General features: G+C 35.1%; 2 protein-coding genes across 2 annotated transcripts; one reads left to right on the forward strand and one right to left on the reverse strand.

Annotated features, from left to right (window-relative positions):
* Window positions 1-7,755: 7,755 nt before the first annotated feature.
* On the reverse strand, window positions 7,756-9,502 carry LOC112024848 (disease resistance protein RML1A). The gene is made up of 2 exons (XM_065772434.1): window positions 9,228-9,502; window positions 7,756-9,021 (listed from the first exon to the last, which is right to left on the reverse strand). The coding sequence occupies exons 1-2, from the start codon at window positions 9,444-9,446 to the stop codon at window positions 8,317-8,319; spliced, it is 924 nt and encodes a 307-aa protein (XP_065628506.1). The 5' UTR covers window positions 9,447-9,502; the 3' UTR covers window positions 7,756-8,316.
* A 4,347-nt stretch (window positions 9,503-13,849) lies between these two features.
* Window positions 13,850-14,395, forward strand: LOC136067112 (RING-H2 finger protein ATL39-like). Its single transcript, XM_065772432.1, has one exon. It carries the CDS (start codon window positions 13,850-13,852, stop codon window positions 14,393-14,395), a length of 546 nt encoding a protein of 181 aa, XP_065628504.1.
* The last annotated feature ends 3,491 nt before the right edge of the window (window positions 14,396-17,886 follow it).

Below are 17,886 nucleotides of genomic sequence, written 5' to 3' on the forward strand. Positions count from 1 at the left end.
ATCGAGTGGTTGCAGAATTTATTGGACTAAATTTGCAAGGCTCGATTGATTTAAAATTAGACTCAATTAGCCCAAGCCCAGTTGACATGTAGGGTTTTATGTTTTACTCCAAGTATAAAAGGAAAAACCTTAGCTACGTTTTAGAAGTTTTTGATGTTTTGTGTGTTGAATCTTTTGTAAGATCTAGAGGTGTTTACCTTCATACACACTTAGGGTTATCAAGATCAAAATTCATGTCAAGAACTTGGTGATCATTTCAGTTGCTGCATAAAGAACTTAAAGAAGATTTGAAATCTTTGAGCAAAGTCTTAAAGTCACAAGTAGGCGACTTGTGGTTGCAATGGATCAAAGAAAGAAGTAGTCTATGGACTCGGAGTTATCACGTGGTCGTGGTAGTAAATTTTCTACTCGAGGCAGCAATTGGATGTTAGTGGTCTAAGTTCTATTGTAAAAACTTCAATTTTTTCATAGTGGATCTGTTTTACCTTGAGGATAGTTAGATTAAATTATCCCCAAGTTTTTTATCGGTTTGGTTTTCCTGGGTTATCATATCGTGTATTCTATATATTTCCGCATTATTTACATGATATGATTTGAATGTGTTAACCTAGAACTGAATAATTTATCTAAGTAATTACTTGGCTAAATAACTAGGTTAAATAACTTGTGTTTAAGGGGTCTAAAAGCGCACAATAACATTGTACAACTATCAACTATATACCAATCCTAAATCCAATGTTAAGAAAATTTATTTTTTCCCCCTCTTCTTTAGGTAGCATTCAAATTTTGAAGATTTCTTAATGGTTACTGTAGGGTCTTGTTTCTTTAAGCAAACCCAAAAACAATAGATTTGTAGAGTAAGGGTTGAAGAACTAGAGTTAACAAGGGATTCACCGCAAAAGATCACTCCTTTTCTTTTTATTCATCTGTTTTCATACATTTCATGCCCTGTTTCAAACCCTTTCCCTCTGTTATATAGCCACCCTCACTCTCATCCCTACCGTCCACGTGCTCCCCATCCATGGACTTGCTTAAGTGCCTGTTGCGTCAGGCAGCTGCTTTTCATCTTTGGGTGAGTGGCGGTAGGTCATGGAGCACTGTTCAGATGTCTTCTCCACATAAATGCGGCCAGAAAAGCTGTTGCAGTGCATTAAATACGGTGGCAGCAGCCTTCCCCTCAGATATTTCTTCATCCTTATCGTTCATGAGTGTGCTTTGAGCTTATCTTGATCAGGTGGGGTCCTCGGACGATCGACTAGGTTTTTCTCTTACTCAATCAATCTCCTGCACCATATCAGAATGAAACATCCTCTTCGGACAGGCGATTTCCTCCTCGGACTGGAGATATCCTCCTCGGATTGGAGATGTCCTCCTTGGGAAGAGACGATCCTTTACCCAGAAGGTTCCGCTCCAATCTGGGCCTCGTACATTATTCATCCTTATCTTCGGATGTGAAACAGTTCTTTCGTGGGTGTTCGGCCCATTGACTTGGGCCTGATCCTTTTTCCCCCACAATAGCCCCTCAAAATTTCATTTTTTTTTCCACGCGAACTGGGAGAAAAATAAAATTTTGATTTGGCACGCGGGAACGAGTAAATGAAAAATAAAAAATGAAAAATAAAAAATAAGAAATAATTTGAAATAAATAAGATTGACAGAGGTAAAAGGTCACGAATGCCCCTGTTTTAAGCGCGTGAGGTTGTGGAGACGCGCGCCTCATTATTACTGCTGCAGATCTTTCCTTCCCAAAGCAGCGCGTCAACTACTTCAGGCGGCTGTGTTCCTCGCATCCAACGGTGGAACATTGATCGGACGGATAGGGCTTGCCCTCGTAATTTGAGCGAGATGATTGATACCGCTCCATTTGTCCCCTATATAAACCTTTGCAAGCAGTTACATTTTTCACTTTAAACATTCACATAACGCTCAAAGCATTCTCAGAGTTTCCGGAGAATTCCTTTCTTCAAGATTACTCCACGCCCCTCGGATTTTCGTGCTTTTGCTTTCAGGATCCTACTCCAGACTACATTTCAAGTTAGGACATTCATTCTACTCGTGTCAGCGTAAGTTTTGGTGCCTCCTATACCTTTCTCTTGTTCTCGGCTGCCATTCCCTTTCACTAACACCCTTATTATTCCGTTCAATCTTTCGAGAATGGGTAAATTCCAATATCTCGTCGATAGTCCGGCGTTGATTGAGGATTTCAAGAGAACCCACGATATCCCACAGGGGGTAAATCTCAGATACTGCCCCCCCGAGGGATTACTGCTAACCCGACAAGAAGGAGAGGTCATAATTCCTATGATCGCCTTCATCGAAGGGGGAATGACCATTCCCATGGGCTCCGTGACCCTAAACTACCTTCGTAACCATAGGCTCTCCCCCGACCAGTGCGCGCCAAACGCCCTTAAGATTTTAGGGGCCTTTGATGCCATAAACGCACAGTTAGGCTTAGGGCTAACTTGGCACGATTTAGCATACTTGTATGAGTGCCGTGCTCAACAAGGGGGGGGTTATTACCTTAAATCCCGTTCCGACATCGTGAGGTTATTCTCCTGCCTACCTAAATCCAATAAGGGGATGAAAGACGACTATCTGATCGTCTCAGGCGCATGGCACGATGGTCTACACTGTCCGACCGAGCCAGGAGTGCCAGGTGTGCCTTCTCGGACTCAGGGGCTTTCACCATAGTCTTAGGGCTTTTTCTTTCAATAGTTGTTCCTTTGTTTATCTTTCTATCTGATTTCTGAACTGACCAGGCGTGTTTGTTTTACAGATAAGATACACACTGCTCCTCGGCTGAGCCTCGTCAACGTGCCTGCCGTCAATTACCTGCTGCGCTCTGAGATATACGTTAGCGAAGACGGCCAGTTGAGGTCCGTTCCGCTTATTCTCGGCTACACCCCCAAAAAAGCAGACGTTCAGCCAGTGGGAAGCGCTATCACCGAGGGAGATTACAGGTTGCGGAGGATAGACGTTGCTCGGAAGAACATCCTAGCGCCTTACGACCTTCCACCAGTTCACANAACATAGCTTCCACTTCGAGGTTGGGTTCGCTCAGTGTGGATAGTATGCACACTGCCCTCACGGTCCTGCCTCCGCTCCAGGTTAAGAAAGGGGTCAATATGTTGGGAGGCTCCAGATTCTGCCGGTTGTTGCCCTTGACCAGCCATGACCAGCCGTGACCAGCCGTTGCTACTCTTCCCTTACTCTCAAGCTCTTCCCACAGACGGCGCCAATTGTAAGGGCTGATTTCGTTAAGCAAACCCAAAAACAATAGATTTGTAGAGTATGGGTTGAAGAACTAGAGTTAACAAGGGATTCCCAGCAAAAGATTATCACTCCTTTTCTTATTTATTGATCTGTTTTTCATACATCGCCCGGTCTGTTTCAAACCCTCTCCCTCTATTATATAGCCACTCTCACTCTCATCCCTATCGTCCACGTGCTCCCCATCCATGGACTTGCTCAAGTGCTTGTTACGTCAGGCAGCTGCTTTTCATCTTTGTGTGAGTGGCGGTAGGTCATGGAGCACTGTTCAGATGTCTTCTCCACATAAATGCGGCCAGAAAAGCTGTTGCAATGCATTAAATACGGTGGCAGCAGCCTTCCCCTCAGATATTTCTTCATCCTTATCGTTCATGAGTGGGCTTTGAGCTTATCTTGATCAGGTGGGGTCCTCGGACGATCGACCAGGCTTTTCCCCTACTCAATCAATCTCCTGCACCATATCAGAATGAAACATCCTCTTCGGACAGGCGATTTCCTCCTCGGACTGGAGATATCCTCCTCGGATTGGAGATATCCTCCTTGGAAAGAGACGATCCTTTACCCAGAGGGTTCCGCTCCAACCTGGGCCTCGTACACTATTCATCCTTATCTTCGGATGTGAAGCAGTTCTTTCGTGGGTGTTCGGCCCATTAACTTGGGCCTGATCCTTTTATCCCCCACATTTATAAATGTGGATAGTTCTTAATTTGTAAATTCGGATGATTTTCTTGAGGTTAAAGTAAAAATATTATTGCAATTTTAATAGTAATTCTTGCAATAGTATGATGTTAATTTTATGCTTATATACATTAATTAAGGGTAAATTGCAAATTATACTATAAAGTTTGGGAGTGATGGATTTTACACCCTGAAGTTTCAGAATTTTGGAGTGTTAAATCAAAACATTCCCAAACTTTAAGGGATAAAATCCAAATTCTAAAACGTTAGGGTGTAAAATTCAAATTATGAAACTTTAGGGTGTAAACCTAAACACCCCCAAATTTTAAGATTGTAATTTGCAATTTACCCTATTTAACATAAACATCTTATCATGTTTTTTTTTAATGGGAAAAAGAGGAAGAGAACATCTTAGCATGTTACGTGATAATATTAATTCTACCCAAAAAAAAAAATGCCATTATATTAGTGTGTTATAATTATTATTCATTGTTCCTACCCCACTTCACCTAAATTGTTATCTAAACAAGTAAAAGATATGACTTAGTCCGACCAATATTGCATTTCTCTTTAATCATTGATTAGTGTTTTTCAATAAAATTATACATGTTATAAGTTTATGACCGAAACCATACAACACATAGGATTTCAACTAGTATTGAGCTTAAAAGTAGGGGATTTACTCTATCTTACATGGCCTATTTTTCTAAAAATAATTAAAAAAAAATCACTCATTGATGTCTTGAACATTATTTTTCTTTAATAGTTTTATTGGAGTTGACTTTTTGTCTTTTTTAACGCACAATTTAGGGTGTATTTGGATATTACTTATTTTGCTAAAAGCTAAAAATACTGTGGCAAAATAAATTTTAATTGTGTGAATAAAGTCGTGGGGCTAATTTTTAATGAAAGTTTTGATGAAAAAAAGATGTTTGTGAGTCCCGTGAATAGTGCATGGGACCCACAAACCTGACAGAAATGTGCTTTTTTTAAAAAAAAAAAATTTTTTTTTTTTTTTTTTTTAGTATTTTGTTCATTTGGAGATTTTCATTTGAAAGGTATATTATATTGCAAGTAACAAATTTTTCAAGAGATTCAATTCTCTCTCTCTCTCTCTCTCTCTCTCTCAAGTTTTTTTCATATACAAATTAATATTTTCTAGTCATATATATTATATTAAAGTGGAAACCAATAGAAACTTTAATCAAGAATCCAAATTAGATTCTAACTGAACTCCAATTTTCTGTAAAGTGTCTCTATATTTTGAATAAGCTTTAGTTTGTGCCAAATTTCATCTAATCTCTCATATTGTGTCAAATGTCTTTACTTGTAGAGTCATGAATCTAAACTTAAAACATGGAAAAAAAAATCAATTAAAATTTTATTATACTTCAATGTAAAACTTTGAATGTGTAATGCTTCCGACCTATTGAAAACTATTTTAAGTCTCTAATACTATTTCTACATCATTCTATTTAGATCCCATTTGAAATCACTTTTAATCTATTTAAAACTTATATAAATTTTCATGAAAAAACTTATTATTAGTTCAAATATAAATTTCAATGAAAAAGTATACAATGTTTTAAAAAATTGTTGTTCATATCTTATTTGAAAAATGCATACATGAAATAATTTTTTTTTCCTAATATAAAATAATCAAGAATGGATAATTTGCATGTTCTACCTAATAATATTCTTAGATGGGTTTTTTAAGAGTCAACAAAATATAAGAATGATCATCAATTATATTTTACTTATGTAGGAATTTTAATATGCATTTAATTATGTTTTATTTTTATAAATGTATCTATGCATAAGAATGGGATACAAGTTAGTAAATATTTATAATTAAAAGCAACTTCAAATAAAAAAGAAATACTATCTACATTCTACAATATAGCATTATAACATGACAAGATCATAAAATAATATTTAAAGAACAATCTATCTATTTTATTAAACACATTATTGCAACCTCACTAAATAATATAATCTATCACGAGAGATTGATTTACCAAAACTAAAGTCTTAAGTTGTTATAAAAATTGATCGTCAATGATTATTTGGCACATTCACAACATTATTGTAGGGGTATTAGGCCAGGAGCTTATTATTTATGTGGATATTGGGCTTAAGGCCCAGTCTGAGGTAGAAAGGTCGTTTGAAGAGGAGTAGACATTGTCAAGGGAGTCCGTGTTAGTAAATAAAGAAGTTAGTTTTGGTCATAATTTCCTAAGAGGGTGGGCTGCGGATGAATGCCTCCTCGACTAATAGAGGCCAAGGTCAAAAGCAGTGGTTTACCGTTCAGGGAACGTTCTAGGAAGTTCTATTGGTATGGGTAGGCATGACAGAGACATAGGATAGGGGGAAGTCCTAAAATATCTAAGGAGAAAGCTGCTACCACTGCATTAAATGCATTACAGCTAACTCTCTAGCTGCATTAATGTGGAGGTGATACCTGAACAGTGGTTATCAGTCTTATAGCTATTACATGAAGACTTATGGAAGGTGCTGATGGGACAAGTATTAACACCAGCCATCTAGCATGCACGTGGAGGACAAAGATGAAAGGAGAAGAGAGTATGAAAGAAAGAAGAGGCAATGGGAGAAGGGGATCGAGAACTTACAAAGAAACATTGTAGTAATCAAGAACCAAATTTGTAATCAAACTTAAGAATCATATATAAGAATCAGTTTCCTCGGACTTTGCCGAGGACAATTTTCTTCAGTTTAAACTTGTTTATTTTCATCCTTTTGTGATTTGAATCGATTTTAGTGCTTGTCTGATTCATTAAAGCCCAGTCTTTCCAACCAATTCTCTACAAATTCATTATTTTAGACTTTTTGGGCCGAAGTCCATCCACCTTTTGGGCTAGGGACTCAAATCAAGTCCTTACAATTGGCGCTATCTGTGGGGAAAATCATTGAAGGGAAAATGAGTGCGACAGTAAACTATGGTAGGATCAGGTCCCTATCAACAGGAGTCCACAGGGTCCCAACGAGAGGATGATTTCCTTAATCTTGAACTCAGAAGAGATTGAGAGTGTAGCATGCACACTACACATACAAGTAGAAGCCACTCTCGAGTTGGAAGTCACGTCTCTCAAGAGCAGAATAACAGAGCCATGCAACTGGAGATCGACCATTTAAGGAAGAAGTTGCGCCATGCATGGCAAAAGAGAATCCTTTCTAACTCTGACGTTTCCTCTGATGATGGAGAGGATGCTAGTTATAGGTGAAGGTCAAGAAACCCACCCAGCAATTCTTTCTCCTATGATGAGGAGCACCACCACAAACATAAGTATAAGAGATTGCCTCACAAAGGCCTAGGAAATGACACTATAAGCAAGGCGTTGCATCAAATTTCCAAATCGCCCTTCACGCACAAGATTGAAGGGGTAAGACTCCCTTGGCAATTCAATCAGCCAACGTTCACCATCTACAATGGTCGAACGAATCATGTGGAGCATGTGAGCCATTTCAACCAGAGAATAGCTGTCCATTCCAAAAACAAAGCCTTGATGTGCAAGGTGTTCCCATCTAGTCTAGGACCTTTCATCACCAACTGCATATATATGTGAAAACTTGAGTTAGTATGATAATAATAATAATTTAAGTTTAATTTTAAGGAACTCAAAAAGTATAGGGCGATTGGGATTGCTTGAGCATGGTGAGCCAAAGGAAGAAAAAGAAAAATGACTTGACTTGCCAGTGATGAAACCAGATGTCTAGTTAGAAAGAAAATAAGATAGAATAGGATTGGACATTAATGGGAAGGATGGTTGAGAAGGTCATTACCACTTAATTTATAGATGGATTTTCCCCCAAGTCTCCGAATTAAACATAGTGCATTTGTTTGGTTGAACTCGTCCACATCTTGCTCATATAACAAAGTGACCCCACAACTGAACACATCAATGGTAAATGTAACCTTAATCTGACTGCATTTACCATTCCCCACAGTAGCAAACCACTCATCACGAGACAAATACAACAGGCAACAATCCTGTCTAAGATTTATGAAGTTAGTAAAAGGTTGCCTATCAAAAAAAAAGGCAGTAAAAAGTTCAAAGGCCCAATGATTCTGAGGCATATCACCAAGGGCTATCACACGAGCTTTAATAACATCACCCCAGTATACATGATTTGGTAGTGATGCAAAGATAGCAAATCCTATCCATTTACTATTATACCAATTTGAAGGCAGCTCTATGCTTATTGAATTCCTCTCTGGTAGTGTCAAACATGAAGGAGAAATTATCTGAAATTCAGTTCTTGATCCATCCTCTTCCCTTTTGGAAGAAGTTCCATAAACGGTTTTACGACAGAGGAGTCCCTGTAGCTATACCCAAAACACAACTATTGTTAATTGTTATTATTTAACAATGAGAGAGAGAGAGAGAGAGAGATTACCTGCAGGAGATGGAACAATATTTTAAATTCCACTGGAATGTATCTCTCATCAAGCTGATACCACTGGGAGAAAGGTTGTGAGCATTTACTCAGTTTGAGCTGTGCTAGTGACCATTTTAGGGAATCACATTGCCTAGCATCTATAACTCTTACAGTTGATGGAAGCCTTGGCAAAGATTTTAATTTTGAGCAATAGTAAAGATCGAGTTTTTCAGGTGACTTCAAATTAAGTATGTTGCTAGGAAGACATTCGAGATCTTCGCAGTAACGTAGACTTAATAAAGTAAGGGCAGTCAAACACTCGATTGATGAGGGTGGTATTTTCTTAATAGCAGTCCCACCGAATTTGAGTTCTGATAGGCTTTTCATGATTCCAGTAAATTTCGGAAACGAACTAATTCTTGAGCATTCTTCAAGATTAAGAACCGTAAGGGACTGCATTTCAGCAGACATGCTGGGAAGATCGGTAAGAGAAGTGCGAAATTCCAGATGTAAGTACCTAAGCTTGCTGAGTTGTCCAATAGATGGGTGGATCTCAACCAATCCAGCGCAATAAGAAAGGTCTAGTTTCTCAAGTATGGGAACACCTGAAAAGTCAGGTGTCCTAATAAGGTCAAAGGACGAACTAAGATCAATGATCTTTAACTTGGATGAAAGCTGTTACCAAAAGAGAAAAAAAAGAGTTTCCATTAAACGTAGAAATTAATTTAATAAGTACAGAATTCTTTTAAATTAAAACAGCTTAATAAATGAAAGGAGGAGGCTCAAATACACCGGACCTGGAGTGTATTTGTATTTGTAGTTACATTTGAAGAAAAGGGAAATAATAAATAATAGAAAGGATGTTAAAAGAACAAAATTACCATTACTCCTTCCCAAAGATATTCCAAACGGCTCAACCGCAATTCAAGATGAACAAGCTCCATTGGTTGGGAAATGGAGGACAAACATTTTAAAGGATATGAGTCCCATGAAAGATGTTTTAGCTGATTAGGAACATCAAGATGTCTTGGCTGATTAGGATCATCAAGAAGACCTGAGGTGTCCGTCTTGTTAATTATCAACAATCTAAGATTAGACATCTTTGATAACACTTCAAGAAATTCTTCAAATTTGAAATCCTTTTTCTCGTATACAACGAGTACCATGGCTTCAATTGCATTTATTGCCTAAGATTTCAAAAGCAAAGGATTGGTGATTTGCACAATCAAAAGATATTATTATTTTCAAAATTTAAGAAATCATCATTGACAAAATATTAGCTTGGTAAATGAATGTTTTATTCTTGATTTCGTTACATAAATACTTAGGTAACCACTTACCTATTGGAATTTTATTTTAAAGAACTAATTTATTGAAAAAAATTATGTTACTATAGCTACTCAATCCTATTCATTCAAATAAATTATAGATTTGTTATTTTTCTTACCATATTGTCCTTTAAAACATGAAGCAAGTCATTATTAAGCCACAACCTACTCTGCTTTTCAAGCTTTCCCTTTGATTCAAAACGAACAATTTTTTCACCCATTTCATGAATCGGTACTACACATAAAAGATTCTTTGATCAAATTTGGAGGAAAACTTTAAGATGTATTTGTTTATTTATGTTTTAAGAAGAAACTTTAAGAAGAAAATTGATCCACTAGAGAATAAAGTTGGAGTACATGAATAACAAAAGACCCTCTAAGCTTAGTCTACCCAATGTACTTGAGTCCTCCAAGCTCTTGCTACCAACGGACTTCTCTGAGTTATGTCTCCTCTAACTTTCTAGATCTCGCAATACACCTGATTGCATCCGCCAAGCCTCACCAGTTTCTTTTGGCAAATTCTCAAAACTTCCCAAGTTTCAAAATGCTTTCTACACTCTGAATAAATATGGGTTGTGTTTGGGTACAAATCTCCTCTCAATGCATGACAATGAGAAAGGGAATGAGAAGATGTTACATTGATTTCTCACTAAGGATGTGTAGCTCTCTCTCTCTCTCTAAAAGATAGGCGTGTTGTATTGTAAAAAACCTATAGAGTTTTTCTCTCTAAATAGCCTCTCATACTTTTGTGGGTAATAATGGTATATATAGTATGGGTGTGAAGGGTAAGAAAGTCACACTTAAAATCCTCCAAGCAGAGAGTTTCGTGGGTACCTCGCGGGTTGGTCATTCTCGCAAGACAGTCGCGAAATTGATAGCCTAGCACGACTTTTCAGCTTTCAGTTATGTGCTTCTAACATGCCCTTTTCACGAGAACCCTTCTCGTGAGCTACTCGCGAGCTAGTCGCGAAACTGCACTGATTCTTTATTTCATGCTCGATTCTTCACCAACTTAATACTAAACTCAATACAATACAATCCCACAAAATACAAGGAAATAATTTAATGTACTTACAACACTTTTTGTCATGGAATAAAATCAACATAAAACATAGATATAAATCACAACTTTACACACTAGATAGAATAGGATTTGGCTTAATTAGAAGAACTTTGACAATTTAGTACTGATGATTATTGTAAATAAAGGAGACAATATTGTACACATTTGTTTAGTTTACAATCTAAGTCTTACATTGATAGTACAATATAAAAATATAATTATCCTAATTCGAAATTACAACTACTCTCATGCTATTATTATTATTAGAAAAAATTTCGAGAAAGTTCAATTAGAATTTGAAATTAAAATCTAATTTTGTGCCATGTATCTAAATTTATGTGGGGATCAAACTCTAACTATCCATTTAAATTTGTGCCATATGTTGATTTAAGTTTTTTAATTTTTGTGCCAAGTGAGTTAATAAGTGCAAAATACTAAGAATTTAATATTAATGAACTATAAAATTAACCAAAAAAAAAAAGTCAATCACATATACTCAATAAAAATCACCACACAACAAATACCACTACGCATTCTATCTTATTAAAAACTAAAAAAAAAAAAATGATCATAAGTAGTATTAAATTTAGGTAAAAATTTTAATATGTAACTAATTTTGTTTACTTTAAAAAAAAAAATAATTTGACTAATTATCTATATTTTGATTATAAAATTATATTTAATTTTAAATATATTTATATATATGCATGTGTTACATGCCATTTTTTTTTAATAACTTAACTAATCATTTATATTTTTATAATAAAAATTGTGTTTAATTTTTAATATATCTATGCATTTGCATTGATTACAGTTATTATTATTTAAGAAAAGACTAAAACTTTTGTTAAGACCGAAAAGCAACATATAATTAATTCTCTTAATTGGAAAAGTAACAACTGATCGACTAAAGAGAGGAGAAGTGAAGAAGACCCTTTTCCTAGCTACAAATTCTCTTTCTTTCTTTCTTTTTCTTTTGACCTTCATGTGACAAATCTTAGAGTAATCTTCTTTTCAATCTTTTATGGCCTGTTTAGATGGAGGAAAAAATGAGAGGGAATAGAGGAGAATATAGTAGTATTGACTAAAAATAAACTAATTTTGTGCTAAACCTACTCTACTCTACTTCTCATCAACCCAAACAGACCATTAAGAACCATTAAACGAGATCTTGCTTTTGCATGTGTTGATCATCTCTTATTATTTGGGAATAGTTTTATCCAAACTCCAGACACCTGTGTAATTAATAACGTGGCCTCCATTTTTTTATTCTTTGCTACAGTTCTCGATCCTTTTGAGTTTTGCCGTAATTTTTTTTTTTTTTTTTGTCACAACTTTGAAAGCACAGGACCACATTTTTACATGGCTTTACTGTCAATAATTAGGATCTAGATTTGGCAATTTTAAATAGGATTATGTTAACGGTGTTTTAAAATAATTGTTAATAAATAATTTTAGGAGGGTTTTAATATTATTTTTATGAAAAATAGAAAAAGTCGTCAAAACATTTATCGCTTTCTTTATTTTCTCATAAATAATTTCTTAAAATTGTTTATTAATAATGCCCTAAAGTCATACGTTAACTTTTTCTTTTTTAAATAATGCTAACTGTATTAGCCACTTAGGTACTCTCGAAGCATAGAAAATAATGTTCATTCCTCTCATATTCATGGTGAGGTCTACTCATTAAATTTATGGTAGGATCTATCATGAATAATGCTAGTTTTATTAGCCACTTTTACTAATACTTAAGTACTCTAGAAGTATGGAGAGTAGTGCTTTCTCCTCTTATATTCATAGTGAGTCACACTCATTAAATTTATAGTAGAGTCTATTATGAATGTGAGAGGAGGGAACACTATTTATCCACACTCCGAGAGTACCTAAGAATTTTCCATACTATTGGCCAAACTAATTTTTAGAATAAACAGAGTCTTATCTTTAGTCTTTTTTTTATGCAATTTCTTGTCCCCATATTTCAGGGTTACTCTTTTCAGTTTGGAGATTATTATGAATGGGATATTGGTAATACCGTGCTTAATTTTTTGTCTCATTGTTCAGCAAAATAAACTAACAAAAAATATGGGATGCCTAATAACTCACATACTTCACCAGAAGGATTAGCTCTATTTATCAAGCTTTACAATAATCGGATTTTTCAAAGTTAGATTTGTCTTCAAGACTTGAAGTTAACCTTGATGATGCAATCGAAGGAGTACTATAAACGACTTCATGGAGAGTTGTTCCACAATCATAACTTCTTTTTTTGCAACGACTTAATTAATATGTCATAATTTTGGTGTGACTTAATATAATTGATGCATATCACTTTCACATAAATTTATTATTTTTTCTACATCATTTATAGTCCGTAAGATTATAACATTAGACTTATGACAAAATTGTGCTAGAAAAAGTTGTGATTCTAAAATTTTTTCGTTGGTGGGACAATGGATGAGATGGAGCAAACAGTGTTTGAAGTTTTAACTTGTAAGTTTGTGAATTAGATCAGAAACTAAAGAGGTGAGTTATTTGGGTAAGAAACTATAAAATGACTAGTACAAGATAAGATATTCCATACTGAGTAAAATTCAAGCTTTTACTGCGAGTAATTCTTTTTTTTTTTGAGATAGTTTCAACCTATGGCGTCCGCTCCTAATGATAGCTATTTATCATCAGCCCAAGACACCAATCAGTTTTTGGTATAAGCGGGGATTGAATCCCAGATCTCTTATACAACCATTAGAGACTTTACCAGTTGAGCTAATTCTAATACCACATAAATTACTATAGTTTTTGCCACAACTATCTTATATGTCAAATTGTGACTGTTTGGTCTGTTATTTTCACATAAATTCACCACTTCTTTTTCTATCATTCACAATTTGCTATATAGATAGTTGTGCAATTATACATGGTTTTTAACATTTTTCTTTTTACCACCCTGTGTATGCAATGGGATTGTCAAAAGTCCAAAGTCCAAACATTCAAAAGTCGTACTTGTTTTCCTATTCTAGATAGCCCGGGCCGTAGGTACTCTTTTCGTTTTAGGTAATAGTCACCGGCCACACTACTTGTCTTGTCCTTCATTTTTGCCTCAATTCTTTGCTTCATGGGGTTGCAGAGTAGCACTAAATTTCCAAACCTTACAACATCAACCTCTCTAAACCTTTTGCCAGGCCTTGTAAAACACATTCTCATATTGCTACTATCATACCTGCTTCAACTTTGGAAATTCTTATCCTTTAGACATCGAAACCATGCTGATTATCAGCCAGATCATCGACCATCTCCTTCATTGGTACCTCTCCCTTTCCACCTCATAGATGAATCAATCAAGAAGCAACTTCCAATAACAGAATATGGTGACTTGCTCAAAAGAAGAGGAGCCAACTGTAGTGCAGAGGGCTTGGTCTGTGTCGTGTGCTTGAATAACATGGAGGCAAGTGACGGGGTCAGAGAGCTTTGCAATTGTTCTCATGTGTTCCACAAGGAGTGCCTATATGTTTGGATTGGTCAGGGCCAGGTAACATGTCCTTTGTGTAGATCCAAGCTATCGCCTAGCCAAAAAATGGAGCCAGGATTGGGAGGCGATCCATGGAGAATGGAGAGGTTGAGTTACTTGTTTGGTGAAGATTATGATATGATTACATTTTGATTTTGATTCTAAACTACAGAGCAGTAATTGCATGTGTCTTCTTGTCCTAGAAGATTTTCAAGGTGCTTTACCATTTCTTTAGGAGGATTGTTGTTTCTGTTTAGGCAGGGAAAAAAAATGATTGCCACCTTAATTTGTGCAATCTAATATATTGCTGTAAACATTCCTCCAAAAGTGAGGCACAAGGTTTTTGTTATTTATGTCAAACCTTCATTATGTAATATGTAATTTCTTATTTGAATGCTTTCATGCATAGATGTTTTCAAGACTCTAGTTTTCTTTTGCAAATTCAGACTACGGCCATCTCCTCATCCTTTTCTGTTTAGAAAAAACAAATAAAACAAAAAACAAAAACTGTATTATATAAGAAAAAAAGATTGGAATAATGACGCAATGATCACGCCTGGTATGATTTTAATTATATTATTATATTAGAAAAGTAGTAGTTTGTCTTTTTCATTTCTTTTGAGATGGATTGCGTTTCTGTTTCGTGAATAAAATAAAAATACCATAAAAAATTTCATGATTCGGTCTTTTCGAAGGCCAATTACCTCTAAGAAAAAGAGCACCGATTATTTCACATTTATTATCACACACATGTACACAGAAAACTAGAAAAAAATGTGACCTAAAGTCACGATTTATACTGGTACATGACAGTATTTTTCTCTTAAAAGATATATTCTCAACTTTAAAGGTTTAAAATACAGATTGTGGCTACTGATCCACCTAAAAAGGAAATTCATTTCCAGGAAAGTAGGTAACCATGTGTTAGGTTATGAAGATTTAGGAATAACTATTTAGAATCATATTTTATTTATGTTGGTAAATTGAGAACAAAACATGTTTAGTCTATGTATTAGGCAATTCTTAAAAGTATTGGTTTCAAGCTTCAAGTTCAGATGACTATAGAAAAAGGAGTCAATTTCAGTCAAGCTCAACCGATTGAGAAATTAGACTTGACTGATCGAAAATCGCAGAAATCAGATTCTGCAGAAGTTTTAAACAAGGCCCAAACCCGTGAAAATGTTTAGGATTTCTTTCTAACTTGTCCACATGTAAAAGAGAAATCCTAACTACGTTTTTCAGACTTTTAAAAGACATGTGAGTTACTCTTTGTGAAATTTGAGAGGTTTTGTACCTTTTAACTACACAAGAATCTATCGGAGTAAGATCTACAATCAAGCGGTAGTAGAACCTAGTTTCTTCTACAAGATCATTACTGCTGGTAATATGAAACATTTGAGTGTGATCTTAAAGTTACAAGTGTGGGTGCCTGTGTAGTGCAAACCCAAGAAGAGAATGAGTCTGTGAATTCGGAACTTGTACGTGGTCATGTCAGTTAATTACTACTGGAGGTAGCAATAGATTTAGGATTAAATCTTTTGTAAAAACTTCGATTCTCTTATAGCTATTGTGCATGATATAATATATGCTTGTTTAATCTAGATATGAATAATAAACCTAATAATCAACTTGGTTAGTTAATTAGGTTAAACAATTTGGTTTAAGGGGTCTAAATGAACAAACACCGTGTATTTTAAGTTCAAGATGATGAATCTTTTTTCAAGATTGAATTAGGAGTAAAGACCTTATGGAAGATATTCAAACCCAACATGAACACGATGACCTATGAAAATAAAAGAAAATATCTTGTGAAATGATCTAATGGGGTCATCCTCTCACAATATTTGAGACTCATAAGACTCATAATTTCACTCATACTATAAGAGAGAAATCTTATGAAACCGTTTTATAAGATAATTTTCTCATGAAAAATCTCAACTTCTTAATTTTTATTGTCTGATAATTTTCTCATTAGATATAAAGTTTTCAAAAACCGCAGTTCCGCATAATCTCGCATTAAATTTTGTCGACTTTATTTTTGAGTGAATCAATATAAATCTGTGAAACATTAACTAGAAAGAAACTTTTGCCCAACATTGGCTTGATCCAATGTTAGGCTCTATCAAAGTCACACAAATACATTTTCCACTTGTTTTTTGTTTTTTATTTATTTTTATTTATTTCCTTTTATCTCTTCTACTTCCAAAGTAAGATAAAACAACAATTTTTTCACTACTAAAATAAAATCAAACTTGTGTTACAACCTACTTGGATAGACAAACTCTTCAAAATAACAACACAACACATCTTTTGTGTGGGAGACTTCGAGAGGGATATACATCTACAAAGAGTAGTACCTAATTATCACCTTTACATAATTTTGGTACAAAGTAACACATTTTTCAAAGTCCTGGCCACCATCTACATCAATTCAATTTACAACCATAAAGAATATGGGAAAACTCTTAGGTATTTTTGAAGTATATATGGGACACTTTAAGAGGTAGATCTCACCATAAATTTAAAGAGTAGACCCTATCATGAATGTGAAAGAAGAAAGTATAATTTTTTGTGCTCTGAGAGTACTCAAAAATTACTCAAGAGTATGACATCTTTTTCTATATCTTGAAAACAATTAATTTGCTTTCATTATTCCAAAGGACGGTGTTCAAAATGTTAAGAAAAAAAAGAGCCACATAAAACGAGTGGCAAGTTTTAAACAAACAAAACCAAAAACCAAAACTAGAGTCTTCAAGGCTTTAGGTGATGTGTGATTAATTTAATAGTTTGGTGAAGAAATTTCTCGTCATGGACTTTGTTTTGCATGCACTTCCCTTAATATATTGTTAAGAGAGAATCACTCGAGTATGACATCTTTTTCTACATCTTGAAAACAATTAATTTGCTTGTACGTTATTCCAAAGGACGGTGTTCAAAATGTTAAGAAAAAAAGGGACCACATCAAACGAGTGGCAAGTTTTAAACAAACAAAACCAAAAAAACAAAACTAGAGTCTTCAAGGCTTTAGGTGATGTGTGGTTAATTTAATAGTTTGGTGAAGAAATTTTTCGTCATGGACTTTGCTTTGCATACTTCCCTTAATATATTGTTAAGAGAGAATGGGTCACGGAGATTAATATGCCCTCAATCCCCATCGGTGATGATTCGTAGTGATAACGAAACTTCTCTCTACATAAATTTGGCTTGCCTGCCAGCTGCCACTAGTCAATTTCTGCACTACTTACATTCTAGACTCTCAACTGCTATACTTTGACAAATTTGAACTAGTGGGGTTTACGGTTTAAGTATCACCTCTTATGCTTCAATTCCATCCTTTTCTTCTCGAAAAAAATAACTTTATGATTGATATATATATGATATTGTCGGCTTTAAATTGCCCCCTTTATAGTTTTAAAAGGTCTCTTACTAATTAGAGTCCAAGGCCTTCATATAAGGAGCATAACATCTCTTTACTTAGATGAATTTAGTTCACCTAAGAGGTCTTTAAGACATTTTGGTCCCCACACTGAGAGAGAGAGAGAGAGAGCTTGTGATTTAATTTTTTTTTTTCAAAATATGTTTTTTATAAGATTTTTAGATATTCTTTTTTAAAAATAAATTTAAGAAACTCAAAAATATCAAAA

Source organism: Quercus suber, unplaced genomic scaffold (genome assembly GCF_002906115.3).
Source record: "Quercus suber isolate HL8 unplaced genomic scaffold, Cork oak 2.0 scaffold_58, whole genome shotgun sequence".
Classification (NCBI taxonomy): Eukaryota; Viridiplantae; Streptophyta; class Magnoliopsida; order Fagales; family Fagaceae; genus Quercus; species Quercus suber.

What these genes read in the sequence shown, in the direction of transcription:
- LOC136067112 (XM_065772432.1), top strand. Translation starts at nt 13,850, where the DNA reads ATGGGGTTGCAGAGTAGCACTAAATTTCCAAACCTTACAACATCAACC.
- LOC112024848 (XM_065772434.1), bottom strand. Translation starts at nt 9,446, where the DNA reads ATGTCTAATCTTAGATTGTTGATAATTAACAAGACGGACACCTCAGGT. An exon ending in ATCTTTGGGAAGGAGTAATG is followed by an intron (nt 9,022 to 9,227) that starts GTAATTTTGTTC and finishes TTTTGGTAACAG; the next exon opens with CTTTCATCCAAGTTAAAGAT.